The sequence below is a fragment of the Salpingoeca rosetta genome (assembly GCF_000188695.1).
Source record: "Salpingoeca rosetta unplaced genomic scaffold supercont1.17, whole genome shotgun sequence".
Lineage (NCBI taxonomy): Eukaryota > Choanoflagellata > Craspedida > Salpingoecidae > Salpingoeca > Salpingoeca rosetta.
Genome location: NW_004754917.1, coordinates 114,078 through 124,245, shown reverse-complemented (window position 1 = coordinate 124,245; position 10,168 = coordinate 114,078). Strand labels below are relative to the sequence as shown.

The 10,168-nt window shown below is 56.4% G+C and overlaps 3 protein-coding genes across 3 annotated transcripts in view; 2 read left to right on the top strand and 1 right to left on the bottom strand.

Moving 5' to 3' along the window:
* The window catches only part of PTSG_06726 (uncharacterized protein), a gene marked incomplete at its 3' end in the record, with an annotated part of 7,227 nt that extends 3,528 nt beyond the window's left edge, over positions 1-3,699 (bottom strand). The window contains exons 1-8 of the mRNA XM_004992065.1: positions 2,530-3,699; positions 2,104-2,328; positions 1,617-1,754; positions 1,355-1,441; positions 1,142-1,213; positions 861-935; positions 566-661; positions 229-326 (exon numbers count right to left, since the gene is read on the bottom strand). Of these exons, the coding sequence (XP_004992122.1) occupies positions 229-326; positions 566-661; positions 861-935; positions 1,142-1,213; positions 1,355-1,441; positions 1,617-1,754; positions 2,104-2,328; positions 2,530-3,651 (1,913 nt within the window). The 5' untranslated portion in view covers positions 3,652-3,699. The remainder of the gene's footprint in view (positions 1-228; positions 327-565; positions 662-860; positions 936-1,141; positions 1,214-1,354; positions 1,442-1,616; positions 1,755-2,103; positions 2,329-2,529) is intronic.
* A 4-nt stretch (positions 3,700-3,703) lies between these two features.
* On the top strand, positions 3,704-7,971 carry PTSG_06725 (uncharacterized protein). The gene is made up of 7 exons (XM_004992064.1): positions 3,704-5,174; positions 5,495-5,543; positions 5,807-5,844; positions 6,152-6,314; positions 6,735-6,832; positions 7,154-7,229; positions 7,621-7,971. The coding sequence occupies exons 1-7, from the start codon at positions 3,957-3,959 to the stop codon at positions 7,776-7,778; spliced, it is 1,800 nt and encodes a 599-aa protein (XP_004992121.1). The 5' UTR covers positions 3,704-3,956; the 3' UTR covers positions 7,779-7,971.
* A 101-nt stretch (positions 7,972-8,072) lies between these two features.
* PTSG_06724 (uncharacterized protein) lies at positions 8,073-10,085 on the top strand. Its single transcript, XM_004992063.1, has 3 exons — positions 8,073-8,356; positions 9,097-9,344; positions 9,631-10,085. The coding sequence occupies exons 1-3, from the start codon at positions 8,272-8,274 to the stop codon at positions 9,658-9,660; spliced, it is 363 nt and encodes a 120-aa protein (XP_004992120.1). The 5' UTR covers positions 8,073-8,271; the 3' UTR covers positions 9,661-10,085.
* Positions 10,086-10,168: the final 83 nt, after the last annotated feature.

The following is a 10,168-nucleotide window of genomic DNA, read 5'->3' as shown; positions in this document are numbered from 1 at the left end:
GTGGGAGAGGAGAGGAGAAGTGTATTGTGAGGGTGGGAGAGGAGAAGTGTATTGTGAGGGTGGGAGAGGAGAAGTGTATTGTGTGAGGGTGGGAGAGGAGGTTGGAGAGGAGAGGGGAAGTGACCGCAAGTTTTGTGATGGTGCGAGCGAGTGAGGGAGCGCACAGAGTGCATGGAAGCACGAGCATCAGCCAATGCGTGTGCAAGCGAGCAAGTACAAGTGCAGCACCTTGCGAGCACGGATGGGCCGGACGCCACCCCAAACACGAGAAAAATCGGCAGAGACTGTCGATAGTGACTGCACACGCACACAAAATCCGCAAGCCCCTGCAAACAAGTACACGGGCGCCATCGTGTCAGCGCGTGCGTGTGTGCGTGATGGTGCGCATGCGTGCGTGTATATATGTGTGTGTATGCACATGTGCTGGCGCTAATTTACGCCGACACGCATGCATGCGTGCATGCTCCAGGCATTCACACGTCCACATCAGGCGTATGCACACACGCATGTGCAGAACGCCACTTCGGCATCGCCTCCCCCCCCTTCTTCATTGGTATCATCGAACCATTGGATCAAAGGCCTCAAAGTCCTGAAAGGCGATGACAAGTGGCGGGCGAATGTCGCGCGAGGGATACAGGCTCTCGTACCACCCGCGCAGCACCTGGCGGTCGTGGTGGTGGTGGAGGTGCAGGAGAGGACAGATGGGGAATGATGAGGAGAAGGGCGTGTGACGGGGAAGCCGGCGTGTGATGCGCAGCAAACGTGTGTTAGCAAAGGAAAGGGTTGGGGGGGGGAGGTAGGTTATGCGCAATTGTTCACGAGAAAACACAACATGCACACGCCGCACGCGCTTGTCTGACCTGAAAGTCGTATGTGGGCAGGCGGCTGAGCGGGAGGGTGCTGTGGACCGAGCCAATATCGAGCAGCGAGCGCACCTGATAGTCGGTGTGTGTGTGTGTTTGTGTGTTTGTGTGGTAGCAGGTGGGGAGAGGAGGGATGGTTGTGAACGTAGTGATAATGATGAGAATGATGGTCAAGCGGTGAGCACGGGGAACAGCGGTGGCAGCACTTGTCAATGGAGGCAAAGCAGAGCTAGCAGCGGATGCGCCAACGCAAAGACTGGTGGTGCGAAAGGACAGACCAGCGTCTTCATGATTCCCGCCATTCCTTTGCAGTCGCGCGCTTTGAGCACAGCAAAGTGGGGCGACAGTTCCTGCACGTGCGTGTGCGAGCGCGTTGTGTTGTGTTGTGTTGTGTTGTGTTGTGTGAGGCGGAGGAAGGGGGAGGAGAGGAAGAGAAGATCACACTAGCATGAAGCGGGTGGCTAATTTGCAGGATCCGGTAGCGTAGGCACCTTTGTGAAGTGTGTTTTGAGGCCCTGGAATATGCTGTCGTGGTCGGAGATGTTGATCCCCGTGGAGATGGCCGCAGCCGGCACCTCCTGCACACATAAACACGCACACACACACATGGATGCGTGAATTGAGGCAATGATGCAGGGCGGGGATGCGCGAAACAAGACACAACGCGTTGCTGATGCCGGCACACACATACACGCACCCACACACCCTCACACACGCGCACATACACATCCCCCCCCCCACACAAACACACACCTGGAAAGGGGATGGGACGGAGGGTGTGAGCCAGGCGCCAGCATCCCCAGCGCCGTGTGCTGTGGAGGGAAGGAGGGTTGCTCTGCAGCACTTGGCAACGTCACTGTACAGCCGCTCATGCACCTGCAGCTGCAGCGCCTGGTGGCACGCCAGAGGTGTGGGAGGAGTACGTGGGTGTGGGAGGGTCGGTGTGTGTTGGGGGGGGGGGAGACACGTGGTATGCAAGCAAAAACCCACGGGCACAGCGAGACAACAGTACACATTTACATCAGAAGCACAGGCACAGAAGCACATGATGCAGGCAGGCAGGCAGACAGACAGACAGGCAGGCAGGCAGGCAGACAGACAGACAGACAGACAGACAGGCAGGCAGGCAGGCAGGCAGGCAGGCAGGCAGGCAGGCAGGAAGGCAGGCAGACAGGCAGACAGACAGACAAACACCCACACCCACACCCACAAACACACACGCACACTCTCTCAGTCGTACATTCACTTTGTGCTGCACATGTGCCCAGACATCCTGCAAGATGGGCCAGCACGTCTGCACGTGCTCGTCGCCAAGCGCCGCCGTGCTCGCGTACTCCAATTCCTCTGGTCGACTGCCACGTGCGCCTGCAGGTGACTTGCTTTTCTTACCCTCCGCTGCCTTTGAGCCCGGCTTAGCGCTGGCAGCCGCCTGTGCGCCCAGCTCGGGTTTGTGGTAGAAGCAGCCCTGTTGGGTGGCGAGGTGTGTCGACACACTGTCGTGAGCAGCCTGCTGTTGTACCATGTGCACACAGGCCAGCAGAGGCAAGTCGGCAAACACAGGCCAGACACGAGCAGCAGGCAGGCAACTGCGCAAAGAGCAAGCAATCACAGGCACAACCACAGCCACAGCCACGCAGCTGCCATACACACGCGCCCCACAACATACCTCTGAGAGTGTGTCGGTGTTGAGGAACCGGTTGACACTGGCAGAGGACGTCGCGGTCTTCTTCTGCTTGTCCTGCTTCTTCCCCTGCGTTGCTTGCTTGGTGCGCTTGCTGGGGTGGTGCGTGGCGCTGGCTGCACCTGGGTGCTGCTTGTCGACTGCAGCAGCGTGTCGCTGCCAGAGCGAGCGGGACGATGCTTTGCTGGGAGGCGTCAGCCCTGCTCGTGTTTGCGATCCACCACCATCATCATCGTCGTCATCGTCATCATCATCGTCATCAGGAAGGGGTTTGCGGGCTGTGCTGGACCTTACGGTGGGTGATGGTGCCACAGTAGTGACAGTAATGCTCTTGCTGCGAGTTGTTGTGTGACGAGCGCGCCGAACGCTGCTTATCAAGCTGCCTTCTGACGACGTCGTCGTCGTCTTTGGCGCCTGCTTGGTCTTCTTTGTGATGGCGGGTCTTGACGTTGTCGTGTTGCGTTGGCTGGTGCGAGCTGCAGCACGCTGCTTGCGGCCCGTGTTCTTCTTGGTGCTGCTGTTCTCGAAATCACTGGCACTGATGTCACTGTGGTCGTCATCGTCTGGCAGGCGCGATCTGCGCTTTCCCTTCGCCTTTGGAGGGCTTGTGGCAGATGCAGCTGCGGTGAGCCTCGAGCTCCAGCGCGTCGACGTGGTGCTGCTGTTTCTGCGACTGGCGCGTGTTTGGTGGCGTGTTTCTGTTGCTGTTGCTGTTGTCGCAGCATCGTCATCATCATCATCATCATCATCATCATCATCATCATCATCATCATCATCATCAGCTGTAACAAGTCGTGCAGACTTTGCTGTCTGCTGACGGGTGGATCGGCGCGTTGTTGGTGTGCCTGTTGACGCTTTTGCCCGCTTTGTGGCAGGAGCACTGTCTTTGGCGGCCTTGCTGGCATTGCGGGCGCTTCGCCGCCGAGTTGGTGATGGTGATGGTGATGGTGAAGGTGATGGCACTTGCGCCTGTGCTGGTGCCGCCTTTAACGCCCCCCGTTGTGCCTTCAACGCCGCCTTCTTCTGTGTCATGGTGCCTCGGCCACCCGCAGCGGCGGCCACAGTGGCAGCGGCAGTGGCCTTCCTTGTCCTCCGCGTTGCAGGCATCGTGATCAGCAACGCTATCTTTCTCCGTCGCCTGTCGCAGTTCCAGGCGTCACGACAAAATGCAGTGGGTGGCGGTTTCTTCGTTTGGTGTGGCGAGGCGTCCTGAGCCATGATGACACACACCACAGCAGCACACAGCACGCAACGACGTGATCACCCAGCATCAATCATCGCGACATTATCACAACGACCACGCCACAACACCAAGCACACACGCGCCACAGTCCACCAGCCAGTGTGTCCTTTGTGGCAGACACAGACTTTGCAACGTTGCAACGACACAGGAGACACACGTCGCGTGAACGATGAGCTTGTCGACAACGAGCCATGTGTTGCTCGGCGGGGTGGCGGTTGCGTTGAGCGCCGTGGCCTGCGGCTTTGCGACCGCTGCCTTCCTCGCCACCAAACAGCAGCACCACGAGCAGCAGCAAGAGCAGCACACACTCTGTGCCAAGTGTAAGCAACAAGCACGTGGGTCTACTCCACCCACGGAGCAGCCTCTCACCACCACCGGTCGCCAAAACGGCCAACCACACCCAGACAAAACTGGACAGACAACAGCAGCACAAACGGACAATGCAGCAGCCCACACGGCACATGGTCCACAAAGGGCAAGCGGCAACAGTGGCAGTGGCTCAGGCCGTACCACTAAGGAGGACCAGGAAGTGCCCCGCGTGTTGAGGAGAACCGACAGCTTCAATGGGGCGCTGGATGATGATGATGATGATGATGATGATGATGATGATGATGGTGGTGAAGATGATGATGATGATGATGATGATGATGATGAAGGCCAAGGGGACAGTGCCGAGGCCCGTCGGGGCGCCGCCCACAGGGATGCGCACACTGATGCTTCGAGCCAGGACGGCAGCAGCAGCCCTAGCATGCTGGCAGTCCCCAACCGCGGCCAGCGCCGCGCCCACTCCTGCTTCGCGCTTGGGTGTATTGAAGAAGGGCAGAAGCATCAGCAGCAGGCACCGCCAAGCAGCGGTGGTGGCAGTGACACGAGCATTGGCAGCTGCACATCGGACCCCTCGCACAGCGCTGCGGATTGCGAGGACCACGCCGATGGCAACGGCGTCAAGCGGCACCATGGTGCGACAGCTCGTGCCACGCGCAGCCTGGACGGCAGCCGGCAGTCAAGCCCAAAGGCGAACAGGAAGCTGAAGCGCAAGCACTGGAGCCTGCGAGGCCCGAGTGCAGGCGTGCTGGAACGCATCCAGCGCAACATGTCGCTGCGGTCGCACCAGTCTGAGCTGGAGGAAGACCCGACCGCCACCTACCGCGTGTTCCTCATCCGCCACGCAGAGTCTGCGGCCAACGTGGAGGCGTCTGTGTATGAGAGCACTGCCGACCACATGATCCCGATCACGGAGCGCGGGCGGGAGATGGCGCAGGACGCGGGGCGCGCGCTGCGGCAGCAGTTTGAGTCCATCTTCGGCACGCCCGAGCAGGCCGGGCGCATCAAGGTCTGGGTCAGCCCCTTCCTGCGCACCCGCCAAACAGCAAAGGAAATCCTCAAGGTGTGTGTGTTGTGAGTGTGTGTGTCTTGTGTGAGTGTGTGTGTCTTGTGTCTTGTGAGTGTGTGTGTTGTATGTGTGTCTTGTGAGTGTGTTGTGTGTGTTGTGTGTGTTGTGTGTGTGTGTTTGGCCATGTGTGTCGTGTGTGCGTGCGTCCTGAGACAAAGGGGAATGTGTTGTGGAGCAGTAAGGTTGTTGCAGCTGTCGGGACTGTCTTTGCGTCGCGTCACCAAAGGCACCACCCTTATTGTCATCAGCGACGTGGTTTTGTTGCCACTGCCAATTGCACTCACCCAACGAGCGGCCACGCACTGTGCTGTCAGGAATGCGGCGGCTGGATCACCAGCGTGCGGGAATCGCCCATGCTCGTTGGTGAGTGTGAATGTGTGTGCATGTGCGCGTGTGTGCGCGTGTGTGTATCAATGCGTGTATGTATCAATGCGTGTGTGTTTGCGCGTTAATGCACGTGTTTACGTGTGCGTGCATTGCGCCTCTGTGCACATTATCTCGCGCGCTCTCCCTCCCCTCTTTCTTTCTGCATTCGTGTGTGTATGTCGTGCCAAACCACCCTCCCTTACCCTGAAACTCATTCTTTTGCGTTTCCCCATTTTGTTTTGTCTGATTGTATTGTGCAGAACAGGACTGGGGGCTGTTTGAAGGCACAGGGCTGGATGTGAGTCTGATTCTCCAATGCGCGCGTGCATACGGCCGCGTCGTGTGTGTGTGTGTGTGTGTGTGTGTGTGTGTGTGTGTGTGTGTGTGTGTGTGTGTGTGTGTGTGTGTGTGTGTGTGTGTGTGTGTGTGTGTGTGTGTGTGTGTGTGTGTGTGTGCTGTCCCACTCCTCTGCCAACTACGCCCACCACCCCTTGCTTTTTATGCCGTTGGCATGTTGCCTCTTTCTTTGCATCATACCCACGCAATCCATGTCTCAAACCACGCCTGCTGCTGCTGCTGCAACCACGTCTCCGTCTTGTCTGCAGAAAGCGCCTGATTCGCACCCCGACGAGTGGCAGCGCGTGCAGTCGATAGCCAACCATCAGGGCCGATTCTGGGCACGCTTCCCCATGGGCGAGAGCTGCTTTGACGTCTGTATGCGCGTACAGGCCCTCTTCCCAGCCCTGCACCGCGACCGCTCAGCCCAGGGTAAGCGTGTATTGTGTGTTGTATTGCGTGGTGTATTGCGTGTTGTATTGTGTGTTGTATTGCATGTTGGATTGTGTGCGTGTGTATGTGTGTGTATGTATGTGTGTGTTTATGTATGTGTGTATGTATGTATGTATGTATGTATGTATGTATGTATGTATGTATGTATGTATGTATGCGTGTGTATGTGTGCGTGCGTGTGTGTGTGTGTGTCTCGTCGCGTGCAAACGTCTGCTCGCTTGCTCTCTTGTACACCTGCCCGAAAATTTGTTGCAAAATGCGACAAACGCGGCGTCCTCGGGTTGAGCATGACCCCTGGTGCTGTAGGACGTGCGCAGTACGACGTGCACTGTACGATTTGACTGTGTCCTCCCACCCTCTCCACCTCCCATCTTCTCCCACCCTCTCCTCTATTGACAGGCCGTCGGCGTGATTCGTCCATTCCAACCGTCGTCATCATCTCCCACGGCATCACCATTCGCGCCTTTCTCATGATGTGGTGCCAGCGCCGCCCAGAGGTGTGTGTTGTATTGTGTGTGTGTTGTGGTGTGCATGTGTGCATGTGTGCATGTGCTTGTGTAGGCGTATGATGTGTGCGTTGTGTGTGGTTTCGCTGTGTGACAGTTGGTCTCTGTGACAATACTGTCATGCAGACCCTCCTTTGTTCTTTCGCACTGCGTTGCTGCGTTGCTGCCGTCTTTCTCTCGCTTGTTTTATCCCTCAATCCCCCTCAGTTCCTGGGCCATCCGCTAACACGCACACACACATTCGCACACGCACACACACACACACACACACACACACACACACACACACACACACACCAACCACATCTTTAGTGGTTCCAAGCGTCTCGCAACCCGCCAAACTGCTCCATCCGCCTCATCGACCATTCGAACCCTCTGTGGGATGCTGGTATGTTCCATAGCAACCATCCTGTAGCCATCCTGCAGCCATTCTTCACCTGTTCTTCAACCATTCTTTCGCTATTCTTCACCGTCAAATCCACCCGTGCATGACTGTTGACTTTTGTCGTTTTGACCATGCATGGTTGCACGTGCTTGCACAACCACAACTCGACGACGATCATGAGCAGTTTTGCCATGTTGAGTTTCGCTGTGTGCTTCCGTCCTGCCACGCCACACACCCAACACCACACCCAACACCACACCCAACATCACACGTCATCCCCCCATGCGCTTGCATCTGTTGCTGCAAACCTACACATCCTTGCACGTGCTGATGATGCCATGAACGCTGTTGCTGTTGTGACTGCAACCTCTTCCCCCTCGTGTTGCGTGGCCAGGGTATGTGTTTGGTGGGTTTGGCGCTGATGGGCAGCCGTTGTCCAAGGATGAACTCAACGAAGAAACGTCCCTCAAGTTTCTCACAGATCGCCAACTCTTCTCCCACTGCTACGACGACCTTGTCGATGACATGGCCACGTGGATCAGCGACGAGTGAAGTTGGACGCATGCGTGCTGCTGTGGCGTTGCTCTCTGCTCTCGTGCTTCTTGCGTTGCTTTGCCTTCCTTTCTTTTTCGCTATTTCTATGTGTCGTTGTGTCGTGGCCGGCCACGACACCACATAGTCTGAATTACCTGACCTGCGATTATTTGCGTTGTTATTATAGAATTGTCCCAGATTGAATAATTTGACGTGGTGTTTCCAGCATCCATTCCGGGGATGTGGGTGTGGCTAGAGAATCTGCAAAAGATACCGTCTATTTGTCCTCATCCAAAACAACAGATTGGCGCTGCTGAGCACACGCCACACAAAACAACAACAACAGCAACAAAACAACAACCACAACAAAGCAAGAGGCAAACAACAAGCTGGCACCCCGTCTCTTGTCGCGGTCGGCATTTCTGTGTTTTCTCCCTTGCTCTCACACCAAGCGCTTCATTCAGTCCGTCTCCACCCCCTGACCCTCCCCCCTCACCAACCGACCTTAACCATGTCTGAGAAGAAGGAGTACAAGTGGCAGGTGCGCCCCGGTGGCACCATCCCCGCCGATTCCGTCGGTGTCAAGCACGCCATGTGTAAGTGGTGGCTTCATTGCCTTTCTTTGCTTTGTGTTTGAGCGGCTGTCGCAAGGTGCAAGTGAAGCAGGTGTGCGCGATGGTTGGCGCGATTGTCGTGCTTTTTGCATGCGGCTACATATCGCGAAGATGGTGGGTGGCGCGGAGGACGATGGCATGCAAACGGAGAGAGACAACAACATCAGCCAACAGATGTGGAAGTGAAGAGAAGCGAAGCGTGCACAGCACGCAAAGGGAGTGCGAAGCCATGTGGCAGCAGCGACAGCATGGACAGCTTGTTTGTGGCTGTGGTGCCGCGGTCGTGTGTGTGTGTGCGTGTGTGTGTGTGTGAACAGTTTGGTTGATGACACGGACGCGCCGTTTTTTTCCATGAGCAGCTGCTTGGTGATGGATTGGCTGGCGGTGATGGCTCGACAGACAACCAACATCAGCGAACCCCACACAACACAAACAACAAGCCATCATCACATCACAACTTGTGTTTCGACTGAGCCGCGCCACACCCCCCTTCCCCACCCACCAGCCACCCAAACCGTTTTACAGCACCCGCACACTCACACCCACCCGCACCCGCACACATGCATTGTTACTCCCCCCCCCCCTCAGCCCTTCATTCAATCAATCAAGCTAATCAATGCTCTGTCTTGTTTTTTTCTTCTTCTGCTGTACCTCGTGTTGAATGAACATCGCTCTATTGCCTGTCCGTCTGTTTTGTCTTTCCCTCCTCTCCCAATTGACAGCCCAGACTGGCCAGACCTCCCAGAAGGCATCTCTCTCCATCAACAAGGGTGGCGACGCCGCCCCCACGATTGACAGCTCCTCACAGTCGATTGCCCACGCCACCAGCGTCCCGGATCCCACCTTCAACAAGCGCGAGTTTGCCAAGGCTGAGGGCCGCCCCAACATTGACGCCTCCTCCTCCGCTGTCTCCGCCGCCCTCCAGGCACCCAAGCCCCCACGCACCATCAACTCTGTCGACAAGACCCGCGTACGTTTGTGGTTTTTCGTGGCGTGTGATGATTGTGTGTGTTTGTGTGTGATGATTGTGTTGTGGTTGTTGTGGTGAGCGCCCGCCTTGCTTGATTGCTCGAGTTGTTTGGGTTGCGTTGTTCTGCGCCATGCGTATCATCAGCCCAACAGCCACGCACGTTGGTGCTTGTGCACGCGAACGTTGATGAAACACTCGCCTGCTTGCTCTTTCCTCCCCACCCACCGACTCACCGACTCACCCACTGTCTCATGTGTTGTTATTGTTGCGGTGTTACTTCATACAGGCTGTGTCCAACAACTCCAGCGGCTACTAAGCTGTTGCCGACCATGGATTTTTGTTGCGTGATTGCGTCGTGTGCTGTTGCATGAGGTCTGTGAAGAGGTGAAGGAGGCTTCATCGTCCTCTGACTCACTTCCACTGCCTTGTGTGTTTCTTCTTTTCCCCCTCCTCTTCTTGTGTTTCCTCTTTTATCAATCAGCAAGTCTCTTTGTCTCTTCCTTGGTGACGAGCAAGAGCAACTCCATCCCCCACCCTCTTTTCCAAACGCCAAAACCCCAATTGACACAAATGTAGTGCTGCGCCGCTTTGCTCCCACTTTTCCAGTTTGTCCTCAGTTGCACAACCAACCCGCTCTGCTGCACTTTGCATTGTCGGTTGCTGTCGCTGTAGGCGTACCTGTGTGTTTGTTGCCCGTTCTGTCGTCCTTTTCCGTCATCTGGCATAAACACGGCGTAGCAATCTTGTCAATGCATCATCGCAGAAGGGAGATAGTGATTGAGACAATGTTTCAATTCAGGGGCTTGGTTTATTGAGAGCGAGAG

Excerpts from the sequence above, each read along its gene's own strand:
- PTSG_06725 (XM_004992064.1), top strand. The coding sequence starts at position 3,957 with ATGAGCTTGTCGACAACGAGCCATGTGTTGCTCGGCGGGGTGGCGGTT. Across the intron at positions 6,315-6,734 it reads CCGCGACCGCTCAGCCCAGG|GCCGTCGGCGTGATTCGTCC; the intron begins GTAAGCGTGTAT and ends CTCTATTGACAG. Across the intron at positions 6,833-7,153 it reads GGTGCCAGCGCCGCCCAGAG|TGGTTCCAAGCGTCTCGCAA; the intron begins GTGTGTGTTGTA and ends CCACATCTTTAG.
- PTSG_06724 (XM_004992063.1), top strand. The coding sequence starts at position 8,272 with ATGTCTGAGAAGAAGGAGTACAAGTGGCAGGTGCGCCCCGGTGGCACC. Across the intron at positions 8,357-9,096 it reads CGGTGTCAAGCACGCCATGT|CCCAGACTGGCCAGACCTCC; the intron begins GTAAGTGGTGGC and ends CCCAATTGACAG. Across the intron at positions 9,345-9,630 it reads ACTCTGTCGACAAGACCCGC|GCTGTGTCCAACAACTCCAG; the intron begins GTACGTTTGTGG and ends TACTTCATACAG.